The sequence below is a fragment of the Lepisosteus oculatus genome, chromosome 20 (assembly GCF_040954835.1).
Source record: "Lepisosteus oculatus isolate fLepOcu1 chromosome 20, fLepOcu1.hap2, whole genome shotgun sequence".
NCBI lineage: Eukaryota > Metazoa > Chordata > Actinopteri > Semionotiformes > Lepisosteidae > Lepisosteus > Lepisosteus oculatus.
Genome location: NC_090715.1, coordinates 11415196 through 11440809, shown reverse-complemented (window position 1 = coordinate 11440809; position 25614 = coordinate 11415196). Strand labels below are relative to the sequence as shown.

The following is a 25614-nucleotide window of genomic DNA, read 5'->3' as shown; positions in this document are numbered from 1 at the left end:
TACGATGCGGGGGCCCTTGCCGCATTAGGTCGGCCCCCCACCGTCGGGGGCTCGAACCCGGGACTTCCGCGTTACTCAACAGGGACCCAGCCCGGTGAGCTAAAGAAAAATCCCTCTATACTGTTATACAATGACTCTTGATGCCGTCCATCTGCGCGTTTCTAACGTCTTTACTCCAGAGCCTCGAGCTGATATGTCAGGAATGGCGCTGCGTGTATATATATATATTTCATTTCCAGGGCTCCTAAATAGGCCCTTAACCCCAACTGCTCCAGGGGCGCCGTACAATGGCAGACCCTGCGCTCTGACCCCAAGCTTCTCCCTGTCTGTGTGTCTGTGTCTCCTTGGAGAAAAGCTGGGGTATGCGAAAAGACGAATTCCTAATGCAAGAACTTGTATAGGGCTAATAAAGAAACATTATTAACATTATTATTATTATTATTAATTGCAGCACCTGCAGACCGGATTCCTCCCTTCCAGTAGGCGGCGGTAAGGTTGGCCACTGACAGCCCGGTAGCGCTGCTCTTGTCAGAGAGAGGATTATACTATTGCGTGCAAGGTTGCGCATGCTAAAAGGGACACAGCGAAGTTCAGTTCTGCTTCTAACGTTGACTAAGAGATATTAAAAATGCAGCAAATGGACATTGGAAGCCATAGTATTTGTGGCGGTTTAATGACTTTCAGTACATTAAAAAAATATATTTTAAAAAAATAAATCAGTACAGCCACGAGAAAACGGGATATTTACAATATTTAACAATATGTTAAAACCCTGCTGGTCAGGGTTATAAAAATGCCCCTTAAAACGAAATTAATGTATAATTTTAAGCCATACAGCCTTATTAAATGAAGAGGTGAATATTATTAGGTAAGAATAGAATAAGGCTAAATGTATATTATTAATTGTACCTAGCCACTTTAACAACGGCGTAACACTATATTATTTAATATTATTTTATTTTTGCAGGTATGACCGTGTTGGTGATAACTGAATCCTGTTCCAAAACCGTGAAAGGCGGCAGTAAGAGCCAGTTTCTCGGGCGGTTTAAAAAGCTCGTCTCGTAACGCCCCAGGATTAAAGAGGAGCAATGCGATCAGCTGGAACAAATCGACGTGCTTCATGAGCTAGACGCGTCCTCTGACCTCGTATGAGTGCTTCCGAATTGGGTTTAGATTTAAAAAAAAAACGAGAGAACCGGTAAATTCTGAACCAGACGACATGCACACGCCTGTCTTTACTGAACACACTGCCAGCCTCTTTCAATGCAGTGACCGATAAGGGGGGCTTGACGGCCAGTTTAACTTTATTGCTGTCGGAGCCTGATTCTCAATTCGAGCATTTGCAGGAAACACTTTTCCAAGGCTCACACCGAAGCAGTACAGACCCCCCCCCCTTCTTCTTCTTCTTCTTCTTCTTCTTCAAGCCCTGCCGGAAGTCGGCAGCTCTTCACCGCCACAAGGTCGGGCCCGGCGCTGTCTAGTCGTAATCCGCTCGTCTATGGTCGCATCCATCTTCGCGAAGCTGCGATCGTTTCCGGGTGGATCTGCCGCAATCCGGTTGCCTGTGGTACTGGCCGGGGGAGGGGGGTTCCCATAGAGATCCCCGAATCCGACCTCCGGAGCGATTTCCCCGCTCTCCTCCAGCGGCTTGGACGGCGCTCGCAGGCTTTCGGGGTCCCGCCGGCCGGGGCGCAGAGGGAAAGCGGCCATCGATCCGCTCGATCACCACCGGGCAGCGAGAGCGCCGATCATCTCCTCCCCCCCCCCAACCCGCAAACACACACCTTCCCATACCACCCCTCAACTCACACACACACACACGCCGGCTTTGCGTTGAATACATCCTGTAGACCCGTAGTACTGGATTGTAAGACCGTTTTTCGTCAACATCCACGGCACCGGCGCCATCCCCATCCCCCCCCCTCCACCCGAGGATCCGTTCCGCCTCTCGCAGGGCCTGGACCCCGGGGGAGTCTCAGCGGGCTTCCCTGTCTCCGGATCAAGGGTTTCGCGGCCCACAGCGGGATGGGGGGGTTCGCCTGCAGTCAGTAGTTTCACGGCACCCCCGTCCCCCCTCTCCCCACTTTTCAAAACCTGAAACTCCAGACTGCGCGGGTTTCGCCACCGCCTCCGGAGGTGCTCGCCTCCCGCTCCGTCTCCTCACCGGGCTGATTACCCTGGCGATCCCTCTCCTCCTCCCTCTCCCCGCCGCCGCCGCCGTTCGCGTCCTGCAGCCTGGGTCCCCGCTCTGCCTGGCTCTCCGGGCTACGATCCCTGCCTGCCGTGAGCTCTCCGGACACTGCGCCCAGACCTCCCCGGAGAAGGTACCCGGCGGGAGCCGCCCGCCCTGCTCAGACGGCCCCCTCTCGGCTCCGATAACCGCCCGCTGTCCCTCGTTCGCAGCGGCTCCCCAGACCCCCTCGCCCCGGCTAGCCATGCCTGGCCCCGCGGCGGGCAGCAAGTCTCGGGTGTACGCCGACGTGAACACTCTGAAGAGCCGGGAGTACTGGGACTACGAGGCACATGTGCCCAGCTGGAGGTGAGGAAGGAAACTCGCAGGGGGAGAAAAAAAAACAAAAACACGGGGGGCGCCGAGACCCCGGGACCCCGAGACCCCGGGCGTTTTGGACGCGGTAGATAGCGCGCAGCAGCCGGCTTAGAAAGTTTCCATTTCAGCCTTTTTGCCAAGGCCTTCCAGTGCGGCTTCCTGAACCGCCGAGCATTTAAAATTGGACTCCGTGAATGCTTAATTCGTCGTCATACCTAAACTCTTGAATTGTTTCTTGGGGGGGGACTGTAATACCGGCGCTGTAGAGGCAGCTAGACAAATAGAGCACAACGCACAGTCGGAATAATTTGGCACCTGATTTGTGCTGCCTAATCGATGGCAGAGGAATTCTCATCTCCATCAGGCCGTGAAGTTTCTTTGCTTACCCGCAGTCCCCGGAAGACCAATTTTATTTATACCTCAGGAGCTGTGTGTGGGTTTGTTTCTGTCCGGTTTTATGGCTGTGAAATAATCGCCGCTCTTGAGCTTCCAAAAGTCACCGAAGACCACAGCTGAGCACAGAGCACAGGCGGTGTGGTCTTTTTGGAAGATTCTTTTTAAAAGTAGGTGGTTGTTGTTTTTTAAAAACGCGTTTAAACAAGGCATTGTTGATTAGCTTCTAATTTCTTTGTATACGTGGGGGGTATTCAATGTAAAAAAAACCCACTTAAATGAATGAAATTTGTGATTTTCACTGGGAGATACTGGAATTAAGGAAGCACATTGTCCTTGTGTTGAATGGAGGACATTGCAAAGCACCAATGACTGTACCGGGAGCTCACAGCAGGTGTCTGGCTTTAGGCTGCCTGGGCCTGTTGTGTACTTCTTTGAGGTACAGTAGGGTGGCCTGAGGCAGGCCTGCATTGTTCACCTTTTTAGGGTTTTCCTTCCCTTTTTTCCCAGTCACTGACATCTGCTTTCTACGTTGATCGTTCCAGTGCAGTGATGAAGATTGTAAATAAAAGAGAGCCAGACGGAGACAAGCAGTCCCCGAAGTACCAAGTACCCACATACGTGTAGAGCGCTACTTTTGTGCCTGTAGTGTAGTCTCTCTGCACCAGCTGTTCTGTGTATTAGGCCCAGAACAGTGTGCCTGCTCTATCCATGTGGTTCGGGTCTGGTTCTTGTGTTACGTGATCACAAAGAGTGCTCATTTTAACATGGCAGTGGGCTTGCGAGATTTTGACCAGTCCACAAAGTTTTTGTGCAAAGGCACACAGAAAAAAAACAAAGCGCTGATCAGATGTCAGTGTGCTCCTTTCCATTTTGCTTCCTGACTCTCAGGAAGTCCTCCTGCTCAGCTGGGGCTTGGCAGTGTATAAAGAGTCGCGAGAATCCTGTGAGGGTCGCCTCTCCTGTGAAGTGTCCTGGATGTTTTGAGAATGTCAAACCAGAGAGCACTGGTGTTGATGAAGTGACAAAATTCTTCTCAGCGTGGGGTGGGTTAGCCTACTGCTACTGCGAAAGAAGAAAAGATGCTTTTTAAAGCGCAGATGACCAGATTTGCGGCCTAGTTCTGCAGTAAGTAGATATATTGACTTTTACAGGGACCCCATGTTGGTTTGAGGGCTTTGTGGATGTTGCTTTTTTGCCAAGAGCTGTGTGCATGGCGAATATATGTGTACAGTCGATATATTGATGGTGTGAGCTGTGACAGGGGTGCCTGATGAGTGGGAACTAGCACAGCGAGGAGAAGCTGCAGTTCAGTGAGCGTGCACGTGGTTCCTCAGCATTTGACTGCTCGGTCAGTGATGAGTTTCAGGTCTCAAGTGGCTCGTTTCACACATTAGAGCACAGGGGCAGTGTGGGTTTAAAAACACAAATGGTTGCATTTGTCTAGCAGCGAACAGCTTGAGTTTGCTTCATCAGGAGTATCTCATCGATAGAATGATTAAGAACATCATAAATATTAAAAGCAAGAGGCAGCCAATTTGACCCATGTAGCCCTTTATTTCATCCACAGATCTCATCCTTCTGTTTCTTGAAAGAAATCAAGATATCGCTTTCAACATCTTGGCTTGGTAGCTTGTTCTGGACTTCTACATAGTAAACGGGAGCCATCTACTACTATTAGTATCTGTACATCTTAATGAAGCATTTACTTATGAGTTGATAAGTAAATGCTGCAAACGGAGCTACAGTTTATGACCCAACTCGGCTTGTATTGCCTGTGGTCCCAGCCAGACTCTGGTTCTGTTGTTCGAAATGTGGCTTGCAACAGTTTTTGTATTATGCCTGGAGTGGAGTATGTATGAAGTCTGAAGTTGTGAAATAACGAGCGATAATATTAACCTTTGTGATTCCCCATGAATGTCGTCGCTTTGTGTTACCATGGGAACGCGTAGGAAGGAACTGGCCTGTGGAAGATGGCCACCACAGCCTGGTTCCGATCTAGCGTGCTGTGTACCAGTTCAGTGGGGACGGCAGTGTTCTAGGCAGCATCCAAAACCATCGCAACAAAATACCTGCCTTCTGTAAAAACTGGAAGCCGAGAAATGCTATACGCCGTTGCAACAATCCTAACTTGAATCGGATTGCTGTTATTTGATGTTTTTATAACCTACACTGCCACACAGTATCTCAGTAGCTCTGAGATTTGTGTCGGTTTCCAGAGATACTGGCGGTGCTGGGTTCCAGGGTCCTTTAATGAGATAAGGCAACACAATATAATTTGATCACCCAAAACAGAGTGATGCATTGATAACTGTATTTATTTAAGCTTTTAAGACCGGAGTTGTGCAGAGCTTCACTGCTAGTTTGGCTTTGTGACAGCTTTTTGTAGAGTAAGTCTATTATTTAGATTACTACAGTATAAATCATTAGGCACGGATTATATTTATGTAGACCTTTTTTTCCCCCCCCATTTGTCCTCGAATGAGTCGATTAGACTGAAGTTGATCATTAAACACCGCGGACTGTTTTTGCGGAATGTAATTTTTCTGGGATTTGCTTTAAATTAACATCAGGCTGCGCAAGATTGCTAACTGGGGTCTGCGACACCTCCCTGAGGTGCCATTAGTAAGTGCTGGCAAAAGCAGTGTAGAGCAGTCCGGATGAGGCAGTGGAGTAAAAGCGAGCCCCTTTGGCACATGGGGACCCCCCACCTGTGGTTCGCCCCCTGCTGGTGGGGACAGGTACAGCCCAGGTGGGAAGTGATCTTGCCGGCCCCGGTCTGCGTTCATCCCCACCTCTGCTTCCTCGCAGCAACCAGGACGAGTACCAGCTGGTGCGGAAGCTGGGCCGAGGGAAGTATAGTGAGGTGTTTGAGGCCATCAAGATCAGCAACAACGAGAAGGTGGTGGTGAAGATCCTGAAGGTGGGTGGTGCTGTTACTGTCTGTGTGTGTGTTTGTGTGTGTGGTTTTTGGAGCTTTGCACTCCTAACCGCAAGGGGCCAAATGGTTAAACTGGCCTCACTTTGTCAGTAATCTCCTGTGTGCCATTATGTAAATCTTGTTCGCTGATCCATATTTCACCCAGGAAAATCTGGGAAACTGATGTCTTTTCCTGCTCCTAAGATTAGATTCTTACATGGACAGCAAGACTGCACCTTCCTGTGCTTGCAGCTGAAATCACCGCTCCGCCTTTCGTGTTGAGATTTGCTTGGCAGAGTTGCATCTCCTTTTTACTTGCACTGTTGCAGAGTCGCAGTTTTGCTGCTGTCTGACACCTGTCTCACAGTATCAGGAGGGAAATGTTAAAAAACTCCAGATGTCTCTAGCTGTTCCATCAGCTCGGCACTGCTGATGTCTTTACACAGCAGACATCATCCTGAATTTAATTAGATCCACACTGCTGCAGAGATTTTATATATATCACTCTTATCCACATGATCAATTCATGGATGGAAACAGTTTTCCGCCCTGGTGAAAAAAATGAAACGTACAGAGCAATATCTGCTCATTAAGTATGCTTACTTTTCTTAAGTTCAATGAGGTTGATGCGTACCCTCTGTGTGTTTAAATATATGCAGTATATTTATTTATTAATATTCTTGCTGGCTCTACAGATCTGATGAGGCCAAAAGCAGTAGAGACTCTGAGAAACAGGAGCTAGCAAACAGCTCGCTTTGTGTAGTCCCTGCACACTGCTGTTTGTAATCGTGTTTATGGGAGTGTCGGGGCCTTCCAGTGCAAACAGAGAACATCAAGGAACCGGATTAAATAAATGGACAAATAGACTTGTTGCGATAGTTTACGATGATGAATTTGAAAGCACTGGGAACGTCAGTTTAGCAGTTATTAAAAATGTATCTTCCTCTGCTTTAAATAAGGCCTGTGCCTTAAACTGTGTGAATCACAATCTGGGTCTGTTATTTCTTCTTTGATCCCGGTATGATGACCGGTGGACAGACAGACTGAAATTAAACTGGAGGGGTATTTGCACTTGCCTGTTTCTCATTATGCACCCTTCTGTCATGTGTTTGTCCCTTTGCTTTCCCCAATGGGTCACATCTGGTTATTGACGCTGATAATGGCAGCTGTCTTGATAGAAACCATCTTTACACTCTTCAGGATGTCCAATCAGATTGTAATTTACCAGGTACATTTTTAGCAGTAACTGTCCCATTAGCCTGGAATTTCTTAATGATGGACTTTGCAGTAGGAAGCCAGGTGTCTTATCAATTATTTTATAGCTCTGCTTGCTTGAGAGGGAATAATCTTTTGCTTTATATCTTCACACAGAAGATCTGATTTTCCCTGCCACGGTGTGCTGAGTGTTTTGGCTCTGTGTCAAGCCTTCTTTAATACACAATGACCATTGGAGTTTGCTCCTAATCTCCTGGGTTAACCTTTTAGCTGCTGAGCCCTAAAAAGACTCAGACCTGAAAATTAAGAGGTGCTAACACTCAAATAAAGCCACCCATCCTTACTTTTCCTGTTACCCGATGGAATAGGCACTGTAGATAAATATGTATATTATTTGCATACATGATTGTATTTATGCACCTGACATAATGTCTCTGAGATCTTTATGGATCAGCAGCTGAGACAGAAATGCCAAAACAGATTATTTGACCATTCTTTGTGTGTATTGAAATATTCTGTTCTCTCCCCTAACCAGTGAGCAGCCACTTTGTCATTGCTATCGAACAGTTAGTTTTTTTCCTAATTGTAAGAACAGTTTACTTGCTTTAAACTGTTTCAGTCAGAACTGATTAAGTAGAAAAATCTGAATCTTAAGTTACTGAACTCTGGCTTGGAGATCTGGTACATTTCTTTGTTCACTGTTCTCAGATATGTCCTAATGCATGAAACCAGGGACGTAAGTGTAGCGTCTCCAATATCGCTAGGATCAGCACATGATTGTTTTCAAAGCAGCCTTTTTCACCACATGGGTTTTCAGTATGGATCACATGCTGAGTCTCAGCAAGATGCAGCCTTTTTGCTGTGACAGGCGTACTTGCTTTAATCTGCACAATTCAGGGGTCACTGAGTAACTGTGTTCTTGGTGAATATTGTTACCAGCTTTTTAGAATTTAAATCTTAAAAAAAGAATTGTTTTAAAGTAGTAGCAAAGGCAAGACGGACTCTGAAGTTGAGTTCGGTCCACACCATGGACACCTCTGTTGTATCTTTGAGTTGCTGTCTTACCCAGGAGGCATCTGTCCATCCAGATTCATAAATGGGAACCAGCATATCCATCTGGAACCTTGCAATTTCATATCCAAGGGGGAGATATGTTCTCTGTTGGACCTGACTAAACAGTGGCTATTTCAAAATACTCGCTGTTCAGTTTGTCCGCCTGTAATAATGAGTTTTTTGCTTGACAAAAAGGGGCTTTGTAGGCACTGCACTGTTTTTATAAGAGGCTATAAGCCTTAACAGATTTATCTGTTAACGCATTACACCCGTGGCACTTGAAAAATTCCTTTTCTCCAAATCGCAGGCCCAGCTCTCAGCAGTAATCTGCCGTCTCCTTTAGCCCCTTGGCGAAAAGGTCCTGTGTTGTGCAGAAAGAAAAAGAGCAGGAGCTGTGTCCCTCCCATGCGATGTTGTCTCATTCCCGAGAGGCTCACTTTGACTCGCCTCCGCCTGTCTCCCCCCACCCTGTAGCCCGTCAAGAAGAAGAAGATTAAGCGTGAGATTAAGATCTTGGAGAATCTGCGGGGCGGAACCAACATCATCCGGCTGGTGGACACTGTGAAGGATCCTGTGGTGAGTGGCCAGCGCACCACACTGCCAGAGCCAGTCCAGTTTGCAATAAGGCCTTAAAGCCTTCCGTAAGACCTCTGTAGTCCAGTGGAAGGAGATCTGATAGTCGAGCTGCATTAGGTGCAGGACTTAAAAGAAAAGTCGTTATTTTTGTGTCATAACATAAACATAATCACTAAAAATGTTTGTTGCTGTTACGGTCTGAGGGTCTTTTTTCTAGGAGATCGTAAGTTAAGATTAGTCCAGCAATAATGAGAAATTGGAAGCAACACTGTGACAAAAATGTAGCAGTCTGTTCTGTTCACTAAACTATTGATAATCACAATTAGTGAGTGGCACGTGCGTGCGCTGAAATTAGCCATAGCGTGAGAAATGGCACCGGGCACATGGGAGTAACCAGGGACACCTCTGACCACCACACTACGGCTTGTGATTTTTGGTGGTAACTAATTTCCACGAAAAAAGTCATTACCGCCAGATGAAAAGTTGTGATGCAGCACAAAGTGTCATACTTGGGGAAAATGACAAAAGACCACACTCGAGTTCCCAGGTCCTGCCTGGTTTCATTCCAGGCGCACGTGGTGGGCCTGACCCTCTCCTCGGGGGGGTATTTGGTGATGTTATTGGCATCATTATATGTAAATTGATCCAACATGTGCCTTTTCCAATTGATCATTCTTGGTTTGTTTTACAGCAATTATTTTGTTTTTCTAATTTGGCTTTGGTGTTCACCTATCAAAATGGTTTTAATGTGTTGTTTCTCCTCTTTTCGGTTTCTCTTCAGTCCCGAACACCAGCGCTGGTCTTTGAATACATCAATAATACAGACTTTAAGGTAGCTATTCTTGAGTTTTTGGTGATTTTTCATAAGATGAGTGTTCTAACTGCCTCGCTGTTTTTGTCTTCCCTTTCCTAACAGTTCTTATTTCTTTGCTGCTTAGCATTTGTGTCGGCAAAACTGTAATAGTTTAGTTAAAAATTAAAATCTCTTGGATTTGTGAAAACGATGTGATTTGGATTAAACTTTGTAATCACCATGTCAATTAAAATGTATGTTCTTCTCCCAAGACGAGCTTTAACTATACAGCAGACCTTTTTTTTTGTACAAATGAGTTCAATTAAGCACAGTAGGTGTGTTCATTGTGATATTTTCCTAATTAAGTGTAACATTTATTAAAAAGAAATTTGATAGTTTTTATAATGTTTTCATCAGATAATAGAAATAATTTGCAGTTAGTAGAATATGTAGTGTAATCAGAATACTGGGTTCGTTTTCTTTTCAAACAACAGCTCTTCCTTAATTATTGTGCTGATAATGCTTCATGGTGCACTGTATTCACTTTCCTGCTGGTCATATTAATAAGCCCCACTGGGTGATGAGATCTGGATCTCCTCAATGGATATCCTCCTTAGGAGTGTGACACTTTTCTCATCACCAGCATCCTTCCTAGGTTCCCAGGTTCCTCAAGCTGTTGGTTTCTTTGTGTCCCTGTCTCTATTACAGTGCAGGAAAATATTGATCCCTCACATCCCGTTTTTTTCCATCCTCTCTGCAGGAACTGTACCAGAAGTTGACCGATTTTGACATCCGTTACTACATGTACGAGCTGCTGAAGGTAAGGAGACCAGGGCCAGGCCCGCTGATCCGCTGCATTCGGAAACTTTCTAGTTCTGACCAGTGTAGTGACCCAAACATCGTGTGACTTAAAAGGCATGAGTTGTTTTCACGAAGCTAAAGAAAACAGTAGGAAATGGAAAAGTGGTGCCCATTACGAGGAATCACTGGCGTGGGGGGGTGTCATGGCCAGATTTCCCATTAGCCCTTATCAACCATGGCCTCCTAATAATCCCCATCTCTGAACTGGCTTCATCACTCTGCTCTCCTCCCCACTGAGAGCTGGTGTGTGGGGAGCGGACTGGCGCATCATCCAGGTGGGGCTGCACGTTGGTGGTGGTGGGGAGTCCCCATTACCTGTAAAGCGCTTTCAGTGGAGTGTCCAGAAAAAGGCTATATAAGTGTAAGGAATTATTATTATAGGTGATGGTGGAAAGAAGCCTCATGAGAGACTTTGATGTTTATGCTGCCCCCTGCTGGTGTTGGGGCCTACACTGTACATGCACATGCTTTGCACACTTCTGACCAGTTGATGAATTTGTGTGATGCTCCCTGGCTGTGTGAAAGGTTTCACAGATCCGAGAGCCTGGTGCACAGTTGTACTATGAACTACTGTACAGCGACCTGTTCCACACCCTTTAGGTGCCTTCAGTCATACTCTGCTGGCACCTCCTGCACTGTTTTGAAGTAACGTGCCTCTGCGTTCCTGTCTGACCTCCAGGCTCTTGACTACTGTCACAGCATGGGGATCATGCACCGCGACGTCAAGCCCCACAACGTGATGATTGACCACCAGATGAGGAAGGTAGGGCCACCTGCAGGGCTTTCGAAGGGACGGGCCCCGGAGCCCCTAGGGGCATCCTCGCGTCTGGAACCTGGCTTGTTTTGGTCTCAAAATGTTGCTTAAACAGTGTTTGGTGCTGCAAAGGGCCCCGAGTGAGGCTGGGTGTTGTTGTTTCAGCTCCGCCTGATAGACTGGGGGCTGGCAGAGTTTTACCACCCTGCGCAGGAGTACAACGTTCGGGTGGCATCACGCTATTTCAAGGGGCCTGAGCTGCTGGTGGATTACCAGGTGGGTCTTGTTTATTTTATTTGCTTAGCAGAGTTCCTTATTTACTTGTTGCACTATAAGAAGTGTTAAAGTTAAGTCAGGAGAAGGGGGTTAGAGTTGAGGAGCGTAAGACCACAGGTGGAATACTTTTGACAGATTGGCTACCACGTTACTGGAAGAACAGTGGAAGAACAGTTTTTCAACAGAGTTTGAGTAATGGGGACAGTTAAATGAAAAACAATAGTATCCGTAAGATTGGTTAATAAAAAACTTTCACCATCGCTGAGATTAAACCATGCTAGTTCTCCGAGTGCTAAAAGGTAAGTCCGGCCCACTTTAGGGGCTAACGCCCGCTGATGAGGCTAGGGCTCAGAGCGCGTGTCAAAGTGAGCTCCTGTCCTCCCTCTCCCCCAGATGTATGACTACAGTCTGGACATGTGGAGTCTCGGTTGCATGCTAGCCAGCATGATCTTCCAGAAGGAGCCTTTCTTCCACGGCCAGGACAACTACGACCAGGTGATCCGCGCGTTCCTCCTGCCAGCCAGCCCAGGGGGGCAGAGCGAGGGTTCTGAAGGAAGGGCGCTGGAGTGGAATGCCATGCTTGACATCTGTCAAACTGAAGTGGAATAGTTTTCAGCCCTTTTCTATGAAACCAGTTGCCAAGATCTTAACTGTTGAAAGAGTCATGACAGGTCTTTCACTTAAATGGGTCACACAGGATTTGAAATGCGCTATTTAAACACTTCCTTTCACACACAGAAGAATCTAGATATGTGCAGCAGCACAGTAATACAGTATACTGATCCCAAAATATATTCCTGTATGACTCATTTTGGATCTGAATTACTACACTCATCCCTGCTATTACAATACTCTTTTTTTTTTTCCCCATCCATGAAATGTAACATAATTATATCTCCATTATTAAGAATTAAAGCATAATTTCTCATAAAAAAGGAAGACTCTGTGAGGTGGGATAGTTCATGCTTTTTGTTTCCCACACCTGTTTTTGTCCTTGGGGTTGCAGCTGGTCCGCATTGCCAAGGTTCTGGGAACAGACGAGCTGTTTGGTTACCTGCGGAAGTACCACATAGAGCTGGACCCACGCTTCAAGGATCTGCTGGGCCAGTGAGTTCTGCGTCATACAGGTCTCTGTAGTCCAGCCCCCAGAGCTGCTGGGCTGGACTGAGTGTGCTTTTCATCAGGGGGCTTGTGTGTCAGGTGTGGGCATGCAGGTAGCAGACAGAGCAGCAAGCAAGCGCTGCAGGTTCAGTGCCAGTGCAAACAGAGGCACTGAACCCAATAGATGTGTTTCATAGGATGTGCATGTCTTCTTCATCTCTGATGGGCTGTTCTGGGGCTGATGGCAGTCCCTGCTGATTGGGCGAGAATAAGGGAGTGGGCTATAGTTTACCCCTGCGATTTCTATCCATTGTGTTATGGAATGGTGCATTGACAATTTACAGGAAAGTGCAGGTTTGTGCTGGTGTTCCTCCAGCGATCATGAGAATACAGCAGAGTCCAGCTCCTTGACTGTAATGCAGTACCTCCTGGAGTGAAGAAAGTCTGTTTTTTTTTTCTTAATGGTCAATCCATCCAGGCATTGTAACTTTTGCAATCAGTCTGTCTCTTGAATCTGCTGCTTGAGTTTCATGTTTTCTCAGCCAGTGTCTGCAGCACTGAGTTTCGTTTGACCAGAAACCTTTATTCCCTCATGGCTGCTGCGCTCCCTGTCCTAGTATAGGAATGTACTTGTCCTCTTGATCCAGAAAGCTCGGGCGTAGGTAGACAATTTTAATCGTTATTCATTATTATTTAAAAAAAATAACGCTGGTTTTTACATTTCTTCTGACTTGCAGGCAGACGCGCAAGCGCTGGGAGCAGTTTGTCCAGTCGGAAAACCAGCACCTTGTGAGCCCAGAGGCCCTCGACTTGCTGGACAAGCTGCTGCGCTACGACCATCAACAGAGGCTGACGGCCACAGAGGCCATGGCTCACCCTTACTTCTGTGAGTCCGGCCTCTGGGGCCTCCGTCCACTCGCCTCCTGCTTTCCGCAGCCAAGGCCTATCCCAGGGGTCTTCAGCCTTTTTGACGTGCCCCCCGACCCCTAACTATTGGAGGAAACGATGCGAACACCCTCTTCACACTCGCTCGCATACTTTAACGGTTTCACGTTCACCGCTGTTCTTAAGTTTAGCAGTGAGCGGCCGGTCTGTTTTTAGGTCAATCATGGTATTATGCGAAGTCTCAAGTCTGCTGTAGCCTTCGCCGACGAGACTAGATGGCAGGTGCCTGCTTAGCCAGGCATATGAGCCAGATTGCAACACCTCCCTCTAGTGGATGAATAATGAGTTGCTATTAATGACTGAAACAACATGTTCACTGCAGTTGTTTTATTCTTAGCCTGTCTTTGGCCCGATATCTGGGATTGTTCATTAATTTTTTGGACTTCAACATTTGGGAATGCGACTATCACTCCATAACTAGCAGAGAGGCAAAGTGAGGCTCTGAGATAAGTGTGCAGTAGGCTTCCAGGCCTCCGAGCGTAATTCTAAACCCTTCAGAAAGACCTCATGGGTTGAGCAATGTTGATGACTAAGACATCTTGCCAACTTCTACAGTGAAACTGGTGTCACTTTTTTGGCAACCTGGGGAGGTGTTGTTTCTAGTGCTGCAAGTTTTTTTGCTCATTGCTGCCTTAGTTTTCTGTCCCCCCCTCCCCCCCACCTCCAGCCATGTGACGCGAGCGGAGAAGGAATTTCTGTGGTCTCCTTCTGCCTGTCCTCACGGAGTCTGACTCACAGAGGTGCCACTGTTCTCTCGCTCGCAGTGCGGCGACGTAACGCCCTTTCTAAGCTCTGCAGAAGACGGTCTCCTAACATGCAGACAGATGGCCGGTAGCTGGTGAGAAGACCGCCTGGTTTGTGGGAAGGTCTCCTCTCATCATCTGTTGCTATGGTTTTGCAGTTTAAGCCTGACGGTTTCTCACACTTTGTCAGAATTAACAGAGCATGTTGGGTTAACCGAATATTTAGAGCTGTTGGTTGAAGGACAGAAAGCTTCTCCTTCTCAGTCTCTGCAAGGTTGCAGTTTCTGTATCTGCTACAGAGAACATACTTGGCAGCTCTACCAGCCTAGTTCAAATCTGCGGTTTTGCACCGAAAGCCTGCAACAGGCGTTTTTGACTGTTTTAATTGAAAGTGCTGGTTTTGAAGAATCAACCTTATTATTTTGAATAATGGACAAGCGATTTCAATGTCTATTTCCAAATTTGTAAAGTTGAAACATTTCTTTTATGGACAAGACCTTGTCTTGCATAAGAACACAAAGACAGCAACTGGAGTGCAGCAGTGCAAGAGCTCGGAGTTGATCCTTTGTTCATCCTGACAAGCTTGTTTCAGTGGTTGGTAGTGGGAAGCAGGATGAGCAGAGCAAACCCATTTTTTTTTAACAGTGTGCCTCAGACTGGACGAGGTGGTGGGGGGCAGGGAAGGACAGAAGCCCTTCAGTTCTGTCTGCTCTTTGTAAGGTGTTCTCGTGCCCAGGCTGTCTGTGGCTCAGGAGTGAGACTTGTGTGTGGTGTGATGCTGAGCGCCGTCTCTCCCTCTAGACCCTGTGGTGAAGGAGCAGTCTCTGGCCAACAGTGACGGCAGCCTCGTGTCCAGCGGGTCCACTGCTGCCCGGTGAGACAGCAGGTACTGAAGCACACGCCCCTCGTGTCTGCGCCGGTCCTAGAAACCTAACCCCTTAGTGAATTCCTTTCACTGCCTGCTCCAAAAGGAAATATCTAGCCAAAAGAGAAACTGTTTTTGAAAAACAGCTCTTGTCTTGAGTATCACAGAGCGGTAAGTCAGTATTAGTACATTTCTGTTGTAGAGAGTTGGTGCCAAGTGAAGGACAGATTGCCTTCTCTGTCAGTACCCCCAGGAGCTTGACTCAGTCAGGTCCACAGAGATTAGTTTAGCAACACCTGTCAATTCTGCAACACCCCCTCCTTGAAATTCCTGTGGCACAGCCTGGATTTGAACTGGCAGTCTCCAATTTGTAGGGCATATCCTGTATTTTGGACTAACGGTTTAACCCAGTGAGCCACTGAAGAATTGTAAGGCCCAAGACAGCCATGCCTTTATCTTTTTATCACCAGTGATCTTATTTGGCCATGGCTGGAGCGCACCACAGTTTAATTACCTGATTGCAGCACTGAGTGCTTAATGTTGTATGTAAACATTTACAGAGCTTTAGAGTTCCCTTCTGGTAGTATCTTTAAAACTTGGCATGTGAAGGGGAGGTTGTAGCCTTTGAATGCCAGTAGAGGGCAGTGTTGACTATAGAGAGCATTCTTGTTATTTCCTATAGGTATACAAGGTGCTTAGAAAATGATTTGGTCAAGCAGATGTGTTGTGAAAACTGCCTAGAGATACAATATTCTGCACAAGAAGGACTGGAATCACGTTACTATAGGCTCCATGTGTCGCCATTATGACTTTTCCTGCGTCCTGTGTTGGGCTGGTAAGATAATTTCCCCCAGCTCTGCTGCCATCGGGTCGCAGATGTCACATGCTGGGGCCTTAAACCCCGCTGACCTCGGACACTTGCTGCTGTCCACACCGCGCAGCGGCCCTTGAGTCTTGAGCGTGAAGGCAGAGAGGAAGCTTGGCTCCCCTTGACTGGTCTCGTGTGTCTTTTCCTTCCAGGACCGGATTTTGTTACCTCACTACTTTCCCTCCCTCCCCCCCGGTGGCAAGAAACCTCGCAAGTGTACAGCGGCAGGACGACCGGCGCTAAGCAACCGCAGACAGGAACCGGACGGCCTGTCCTTCAGCCTCCCGGGCCCGCCGGCCAGGCCAGGCCACGCTCGCCCGCGCCGCCGGCTCGCCGCGGCCACCGCGCCGCGAAACCACACCCGAAAGCTCCTCCGTCAGACACGGGACCCGGCCCACTGTCCCACCCTCCTGCCCTCCAGCTCCCCCCCTCCCCCAGAAATACAAGCATGGAGAATGAAGTACAGAAAGAGAGGACTAGTGTGACCCCACCCCCCTCCCTGTCGTTTCTTATTAAATATTATACCTGAATTGCCCTGCGAAGGTCAGGTGACTCCAGAATTGTAGTACTGATTGAAGTGGCATGGTGGACCTAATTTTGCTCTAGGATAATAATAAATGATTTTTATTTAGATTTATGTGTGTTTGATCAGTGTGTCCTGGGTCGAGCTCTCCGCGTGTCAGACTTGCGAAAGGGTGTAATTTCCAGGTTTCTCTCTCTTTACCTCCAGTTGTGGTCACACAGTTGTACTCGTACTGGCCAGGCCCCGTCGCCTGTAGGAAGACCTGGCCGCCGACTGGGCGCTGTCCTGGGACGCAGGCTGCTGTCTGGAGCGGTGTTGGAGAGAGCGTGTGGCCTATGCTCTCAAGACTACAGTGCGGTCTGCTCCTGAAGTGAGCCGGCTTATTCAAACGGTGGTCGATGAGCGATAATGAAAACAAGTGGTTTCCAAAAGTTAAACCAAAGAACACAAGTGAGAGTGGACATGTTGCTCTTTCTTCCCTAGTTAACGTCCTGGGTACAGAACATTCCTGTTTACTTTCCTGCCGTTAACTTCGGGACACCCCTGGGTCATTTATGGTAAATGGCGTTTAGCTTTCTTAACCAGCTCATTTCTTTGAGAGGAAAAGGTTTCGTGTTGGGCTAGGGCAGGGCTCTCAGGGCTGCTGCTCAAGGTCAGTTGTCCGGCAGATTTTTTGTCCTGCACAAGACTTCAGGGTTGAAAGAACTCGGCGGAGACTTTATTGGACCCATTTAGCTTTCCTGCACGGGTCACGGCCTGGACCTGTGCAGCGCTGTGTTAAAAGGCTTCCGGAACAGGGCGGTATAGTGCTGGTGTCTGCAAGCAGTCACGGATCAATTGCACGTTGGGAGCCGTTGCTTTCTTGGGACCTAGAAAACCTGCAGACCCACTGTCTCTAAAGAGCCAGGACTGCACGTCCTCGTTCACGAAGATCCTTTGGTGAAGCCATGAGCAACCCACAGTGCCAGGAAGGTAGAGCTCAACAAGCCTGTCTCCACAGCCACACTTTAAAACCCCATCCCTCTGCCCGATGCCTGGACAGGTAACATCCATCGGGCTGGCCCAATCCAATACCTTACAACCAAGCGATCTTATAATAAACAGAACATCTATTGTGCTCAATAGCTATATGCGGGTGTTAACTTTTCTCCTGTAATAAACCATGTGAATTTGACCTAAGTGGGGGGAAAAAGAAGGTCAATACTTGAATTTATAAGAAGATGGGCACTACACATACTGAGATGAACACCACTGGTGTCCACTCAGCTTTGGGAGTGTACTGCACAACCTTGGATGTGTCAAGTTACCCTTTATACATACTTGTGCTAGTGAGCTCAATTAATGTGTACAGTCCAATGCCTCACAGTGCAGTTATCTGAATAGACTGACATTGAAAATTGACTACATAATCGATTGCATGAAAAGCATTAGGAGAACGTGAAGAGATTCTCAAGGTCAGGCCTATGCATTTTCAGTACTACAATGGGCATGAAGCCTGTGGTAATGTTGACAATCACGGTGCAATACAAAATAAAGTTCTAATTTATGTATTAACAGTCATTAAAGTCTTACAGTAACTCCCTAACTGTGTGTTCTCGAGAGTCTCTGAAAGTCTACAACATCTGATGTGAAATTAAAGTTGTCAAGTTTGGACTTGATCTGTAACACGTTTTCTTTTGAGGAATTTATTTGGTTTCTACCCCCAGTAAAGAGCTTTGTACAGGATAGTGGATAACTATAGATTTTTTTTGTCAGTTGTTTGTATCTGAGGTAATGTCACCTGATCATCATCTCTACTGTATTTTTGAGTTATGCATTCTTTCTGCTTCGTAGTGGTTTAGTAATTATTTTGTATTAAGTTTTGCAAAACCTGTGCTAATTACAATTGTTCAGTGTTACACAAAGCTGTTTGATAATATTATCTATTTATATATAGTATATGGTCAACCAAATGTATAATAATGCTAAAATTTCTTTATTCCATTCCAAAATAAAACGGATTAATTAGAAAACCGTGTGCTAAAGATCTTACATTATGTGTCAGTTTTAGGAAAAATGCTTCATGCTTACTGCTAAAAACCTCTTTGGTGGACACTGAAACTGAGGCATGGTATCGTACCTTACAACTGTGAGCACTCTATATGGTGTGTGTGGTTGCCATTGCAACAATAATGAAGAAACCGCCAGCTATTAATTACAAAGCCTTTCTGCCAGTGTTATCGAGAGGGTACAGTATGTGCTTTGGTGTAATCGAGTCACGGCTTCATCCCAAGCTTTCTTGTTTCCAGTAGAACTCTGTGTTCAGGAAGTGACACGGTCAAGCCACTAGCCCACTGCACCTGGGATTCCAGGTAACTGGGCCAGCTGGAGTAAAGTACCGCTGTCGAGGTACAACAGCAGTGTGTCCTGCTGCGACTTTACTCCCCCCGCGGCTCCCAGTCATGAGTCCTAAAGCACCCCCTCTGCAAAATGCTGCCCCCAATGTGGAAGTACAAAACACATGATCATTTTTATCAGGAGGCTTCACTACTGAGAGGTTTAATGATTTAGAATAACCTGCTGTTTGTAGGTATGTTTACATTCAAAGTCAAACCATTCAGTCCATCAGCAGCAACCATCGGACCAGTGCTTGTGTTGCCCTTCAGAGGATGCTGTTGAATGGGACTGTGCTATCTAGGGATCTACAGTAGGTGCTATTTGATAGGGAGCCTAATTTATCCCTCTAGAGTGTCAGTGAGTTCCCTTTCAACAATGCCGAAGGTTATCTGTGCCCTGTGCAATCTCTCCTCAGGACGCTCATTAGATGTTTTCCTCTCAACAAAAGCCACCAGTTCACTTTCCATCACAAGTCACCCTAAACCCCTGGCATTGTCATGTGCACTCAAGGCACGTTACACACCTTTGCCTTTCAAAATAAGGGTGAATTTGGACTGAGATCCTCTGAGGCCCACAGACCCATGAACCCTGCAGACTGCACACAAATCTAATACCAGATATGTGCTTGTACGATGGCAATAAAACTGAACTTTTTCACGTTTTCCATAACGCTGCAGTGAACCTCATCACACTGGACTATGAGAAATCAATTATATATATATATGTCTCAATCTTTGCTGTAATGCAGCGTATGTGTAAGAATTCATAGAACTAATGTCTGAAAATGAAACTGCAAGTCCCATAATCCTCCCCTATTAAGATGGAAGATCACAGGAAGGGAAATGTAGTCCTTTGTATGCGGGAGGCTGACAGCTTTTTTTTGTTGCTTTTGCATGATGGCTGTTCTTATCATTCTTCACGCCTTCTTCGTGGACAGTTCAGTCCTTCTAAACTGTTATGAAGTGGTACAATCTGTCTTGGCCATATTCAGACCAGAAATGCAAGCCCATGGATGTGAAAAACTTGTCTTAAACTTGACTCTTGATAAAATATGCCATATTTTGTTTTTTACTGCTTTGAAACTAACATACTTGTTTCGTTTGTAATCTTAAAGATATTTTGACTGGACACATTTAACTTGCCCGTTTATAAAATGAGATAAAAGGTCATAAAGCAACAATGGACTATTGTAAAACTGCAATTTTATTACCACTAACTCTACATAAAATAAAGCTGCTGTCTATTTTGTATTCACATCACTCATGTACATCACCCTAGCCTTCGAACACCGGAGTTAAAATGACAGCTGTCAGGTAAGCCAACACCTTTCACTTTTGACCCGAGTTGCATCAATGTTATGTAAGAAAGGTGATTGTGGGGTAAAATGTTTCTTTAATGTCTCTTTGCCAAGGTCTCCAGTGAGACACTAACATTTTGCATTTGCCAAAATTGGTCACATGAAACCTGGAGTTGTCCTGGGTGTCAATTAACTATGTCACAGCCCCTGTGATTGTTACTGCTTGTATTTGTTCTTCATTCACTCACTTGATCAATGTTGTTTGTTTAGTCCCAGTCCTACCTGACATGCCATTGACTGATTCATAGAGAAAGTAAAAGTTCTCTTGTACGTCCAGAAATTTGTCTGATTTTGTTTGCGTGAGATGAGCAGCATTAAAAACAAAGAAAAGACATGCTCTACCATCATATCATGAAAACCGAAGTTTTCAAAAGCACTTGCTCTTTGAGAAATTCAGAGGGAATGAGAGCACTGAGCTATATGTCTATGTTGTGTGTATTTATACAGTTTCTGTTGATCCCTTTGGCTGTTCCCTATCCTTGTTCTTTAACGTTGCAGACACATAGTTTGTTTACCAGCTGGCTGCAGGCTTGTAAATCAATAAGCAGACAGGTGTATTGACTTCCTTTAACTCTGAAACCATATCCTGGCCTTCCTATCCAAGAACCTGACTTCTACTGGGTGTCACAGCCTTAACAAGAGCTCCCAATGAATTTTTTACCACGTTCTCACTAATCCGCTTGCTGGTACCTGTTCAGTGTAGTTAAGAAAAGGTGCCTGTTGCCTTTTGTTTGCAGAGCTATAGCTGTGATTTGTAAAGGCAGAGTGTGTTTTCTAAGGAGACCTAGATTAATCCCACGTGTCCTTCTGAGCATTCGAAGACCAGGTACGAAGAGAGCTGGCCTTTTTTGATAAAGTGGGTTTGGCGTATGCTTGGGCCACGTCGATTGAAGAGACAGACAGGTTGCAGAGATATCCGTGTGTCCCAGCTGTACTGTATGTGCCACAGGCCTGTCAAGGCTCAGGTAATCTGACTGATGGCTGTTAGTGGCTGGGTTTGTGGTCTGGGTGTTGAGGACAGTGGACAGCAGCCTCTCTTGTTGGGAGAAAGAAGGCTGCAACGTTGCCCATGGCTGCTCTCGCTGGTTGAGGTCTTGCCGGGGGAGGATAAGAAAAACATAATGGCTGGGTCATTCCTTGTCCAGCTCGTAACTGGACCGTGGTGCAACTCAGCTCCGCAGGCAGCTGTCCAGAGGTGCTGACTGTCAGGAGGAGTTACTGTCGGCAGTCAGACACATCTGACAGTTTATAACCAGTTTCCAGGCCAAACAGGGACATATAAACACCACAAGGAACCATCAAGAACACACTGAGCTTTATTTAGGGATTTGATTTACAACACATCGTTTTGCTTTGAGAAGAACAAACATGATACTGTATTTCAACAATGGAAAGCACCAAACAGTTTTTTAATAGAATTTAACTCTAATTTTGTAAAAACAAGTAGAAAAGAGCTGTAACTGCTTACTGTAGAGATGCCAACTGCAAGGACATTTTCAGCACTGTATTTTAAAGGCCAATATGCTGGTGTAACATGTATCAGAATGAACAGTGCAGGCACCAGTTGTGTCCTGTTCAGGTATAGGTATAATGGATAGGACTGTCTTTATCACCAGATCAGGATTCTCATTAAAAAATAAATATCTCAGTAATTAAAAGCCAGCATCCTTCTAGAGAAGGAATGACACTGAACTCCCACCCCTCCTTTTCCATCCCCCTCCCAAGAAAAAAAAAACTACCTACAGCATACTATATATACAGAGTTGGGAAGTGAGAGAAAATGCATCCTATTTGCCTGTATTGTTCATTCAGCACCGTTTTAGAGTTTTACTAGAATATAGCATTTAAAACTTGCTTTCTATTACATTGTTCTCTGCTGCTCCTACTGTGCTCATCTCATCGTGGGCGTGTGGAGATGTGACTGACAGGTTTATCTGGACCCTAAAAGCCATTTGTTAGGCATGCAGCCTTGCCCTACAATTCAGTAAGTCAACGGATATAAAAAAGTTTCATACACCACAATACAGGGCTCTCAAACTCGTTAGGTAAGTTAGCACTGGAACCTGCTGAAGAAAGAAACAGACTTTCTGATTTTAAAGCAGACTGTGATCAGGCCAGTGATGAGCTTTTGTTCATTTTAATGACCATGAGAGGAAGTTAAAACCATGTCTGATCCCCCTCTGTGACTGGCTGGAGCCACAGGGACCAACTGCAGTCCGGACGCAGACAAACGGTGACGAGGCGTGTCGAGGCTGCCTGGCGAAACACGTGAATTGTGCTCGTGTCCGTGTCCCGGTTGAGGGGGATCCTCGCCTGCAAAGGGTAGAAATGGAGAAAGAAGGAGAAGGAGGGTGGAAGAGGAGGGGGGAGAGAGCTGGGCGGCATCTCGGGAAAACTGCGCCTGCCCTCCCTGGCTGGGGAGGGCGCTCCTGGACCCTGGCACCAGGGTCCTCCGGTCCTCGGGCCTGGCTGCGGGGATCAGCCCACACGTTTGACGTTGGCGCTGCGGCGGCGCCGGAGGCAGGCGGGCAGGCAGCGCTTCTCAGGGGCCTTGGCCACCGGCGGCCCTGCGGCTGGCAGAGCTGGGGCGGGCATCCTGGAACACGGAGAGGCAGGAGACGGTGTGAGGCCTCGTGCGCACGCGTGCCTGGGGGGCACCGTTGCGAAGATCCGCGTGTGTTTCGTGGGAGCAGTGTCGAGTTGGCTTCGGCTTCATTTCAGTCTGATTTCCTGTGGTTGGCTAGCTAAGCCCACCTGCTGTGAATCTGCTACAGTGACACCTGGCAACTGCGGTGTGAGGCCCTGTGAGGCCCTGTGACGCCTGAGACCTGAAGTGTGGGGCCCTGTGATCTCTGTGAGGCCTGAGGTTTGAGGCCCTGTGATCTCTGTGAGGCCTGAGGTTTGAGGCCCTGTGATCTCTGTGAGGCCTGAGGTTTGAGGCCCTGTGATCTCTGTGAGGCCTGAGGTTTGAGGCCCTGTGATTTCTGTGAGGCCTGAGGTTTGAGGCCCTGTGATCTCTGTGAGGCCTGAGGCTTGAGGCCCTGTGATCTCTGTGAGGCCTGAGGCTTGAGGCCCTGTGACACCTGGGGCTGAGGTGTGGGGCCCTGTGTTCGCTGCCTGCAGTGCGAGTTCCTGTGCGGCTCAGCCTGACTCACCTGGCGGCACGTGCCAGCGCTGCCTCCCTGTTGCGGACCTGCTGCAGGATGCGGATGAGTCGGCAGATCTGGCGCAGCGTCATCTTGGGGGTGTGGTAGGTGAGGCGGCGCCGGGGCGCCAGCGGCCCGTGATAGGTCAGGAGGGAGAGGTAGCCGCCCGCGTTGCCCATCCCAAACAGCGGCACCGGTCTGCCGTTGCTGTAGCAGGAAGCACACTGTGGTGGGAGACAGGGACGCCTGGTCAGAACAGAAGCCCCTCCAAGGCCGGCTCATGCCAGCCCTGAGGGCAACAGGGCTCCCAGCAAGCTTTTATTATTACTATTGATTATCCTCTTCCCCGGGGGCATGTGTGAGTGTTGACCCTCCAACACTCTTAAAGTGACAGAGATCCTTTAGGGGAGGCCCAACATGACGATGTGTGAATCTGCTCTTTCTGTTGTCAGTCCTGCTCCTGTGCCTGGTGTGTTTTATTACAATTCTGTTCATTTATCTGCTCACCACCTGCCTGATATTTGTAATTATACGGAGTCACGGTGCGAGAAGTATGGATTCATAGGATTCGTATCATAAATATAAGAACGATTAATTTAATGTGTTGATTTAGTTATTTAAATTCAGTTGATTTAGTTAAGGCAACAGATATATGAGATCATAAATCAAGTGTTGGCTGCCACCAGAAACATGAAATAATTTCTTCTTGTTGGAAAAAACCCACTGAATTAAAACCTCCTTTATTAAAAGCAATTCACTTCACCTATAACGTAGTGGGCACATACACTGTAGTCCCAACGAGCACTGAACTTCCTTAAAGATTGCAGAGCAAGTCTAGACTTCAGTTTTGTTTTAAGAGAAGCCGTTTTGCAATATCAGAGCTTGGCCGCTTACTGCAATCAGTGCCTCCACTGCAATGAAGGGAAATATGGTGGCTCTTGTATTGCACATCATGAGTTGATGATGCTCCTTCCTTCCCTTTAAGTGGCATCACATGCGGCAATCCCCTCAGCGCAGCCCCATGCCACAGAATTTCATTCACAGGCATTTTTTTTTGCAAAACACTTACTGTTACTCAGTAAATGAAATAGCTGGGACACTATAAACACAAGTCCCAGCATGATCAAAATGCTACTTACTATGCCAGACCATTGCAGAGAGCACAGACACTGGGATAGTTTAGAGACTGAAACCAGCACAGCTTTGTGAAACTCAAACATGTCTTGAGGAAGTTGGAGAAAATGCAATCAGACACCTGGGTTAAAATGTGGAACCTTCATTACATATGATAAAATTCAGATGCTGATATCGTGGCACATAAGCAGCCTGGAGTGAGATGATCACTGGGGATTGCTGAAATGAAGGGACTGCGGAGTATTCCACTCTCCGTTCCCCTGCTCTTGCTGTCACTGGCACTGCGAGACATCCAAGCTGGAGCACTGCTCACAGTAGCACTGGTCACAGTGTGTCACACAATAAGATTCTTGATAAATGCAGATACTTTTACCATATCTTGAAACATGAACACTCCTGCTCACAGTCCACACGCACAGCAATTCTTAAGGCTGTAAAAGAAGCCTTCCTGAATAATTAAAGTATTAAAGCCACCACTAGTCATTTTCATATCCTTTTTAAAATGGAGCTACTTGTTGTGTCGAAGGTAAAGCACTGTAACCTGCATCGGGGCAGGAAGGAGAGATTTACTGTTACCCTCTTTATCAACCTCACCGTTAATTTTGTCTTTTTATATTATGGAAATTCTCTTTCATACAGTAACTGCTCCAGAAGACATCCAGCATCCTGTCATGGGTATGCTAGTCCTTCGTAATCAGAACCAAGATTAAAAAAATGAACGCATGTACGGACAAAAGCATCATCATTATTTGTCTCATCAACTAAGAACTAAAAATTTAAAAGTTTTTCTTCGTGTTATAGGCCATTTAAAAACTCAAAGTAATGTTGCATCAAACTATTTTTAATCATTATTTATTTCTGGGTCTAAATTAAAGATTGTTAAACTTTAAAACTCCAACACCCATCTCTTCTGTTAAATAATTAACATATTGTTGCAGCACTTTGAAGTGCTGGGGGTTTGCAGATGTGCCACACTGTCACACTTGGAGATGAAATGTTTGTGTTGCTACTTGAAAATGACTTATTAATGGCTACAAATGAATGCATAAAGACTGCCTTTCAGCTAGTTCATTATTTCAATTGCGCTTCTTCCTGCCATTTTCTCCACACTTTGCGCATCTATATTTTGGATTCTATCATTAGTAACTTCCGACAATCTATTGTCAG

The 25614-nt window shown here is 46.6% G+C and overlaps 1 protein-coding gene across 2 annotated transcripts; it reads left to right on the top strand.

Annotated features, from left to right (window-relative positions):
• Positions 1 to 472: 472 nt before the first annotated feature.
• Positions 473 to 16544, top strand: csnk2a2b (casein kinase 2, alpha prime polypeptide b). Of its 2 annotated transcripts, XM_006641192.3 has the most exons (14): positions 473 to 489; positions 968 to 2324; positions 2404 to 2539; positions 5753 to 5864; positions 8604 to 8705; positions 9487 to 9537; positions 10259 to 10318; positions 11039 to 11122; positions 11279 to 11389; positions 11783 to 11884; positions 12396 to 12496; positions 13228 to 13376; positions 14980 to 15064; positions 16064 to 16544. In XM_006641192.3, exons 3-13 carry the CDS (start codon positions 2436 to 2438, stop codon positions 15054 to 15056), a joined length of 1053 nt encoding a protein of 350 aa, XP_006641255.1. In that variant the 5' UTR covers positions 473 to 489; positions 968 to 2324; positions 2404 to 2435; the 3' UTR covers positions 15057 to 15064; positions 16064 to 16544. The 2 variants fall into 2 exon arrangements, with proteins under 2 accessions (XP_006641255.1, XP_015223755.1); XM_015368269.2 differs by having other exon boundaries at positions 474 to 489; positions 968 to 2539.
• Positions 16545 to 25614: the final 9070 nt, after the last annotated feature.

What these genes read in the sequence shown, in the direction of transcription:
- csnk2a2b (XM_006641192.3), top strand. Translation starts at nt 2,436, where the DNA reads ATGCCTGGCCCCGCGGCGGGCAGCAAGTCTCGGGTGTACGCCGACGTG. An exon ending in TTGACCACCAGATGAGGAAG is followed by an intron (nt 11,123 to 11,278) that starts GTAGGGCCACCT and finishes TTGTTGTTTCAG; the next exon opens with CTCCGCCTGATAGACTGGGG. An exon ending in GCCAGGACAACTACGACCAG is followed by an intron (nt 11,885 to 12,395) that starts GTGATCCGCGCG and finishes TTGGGGTTGCAG; the next exon opens with CTGGTCCGCATTGCCAAGGT.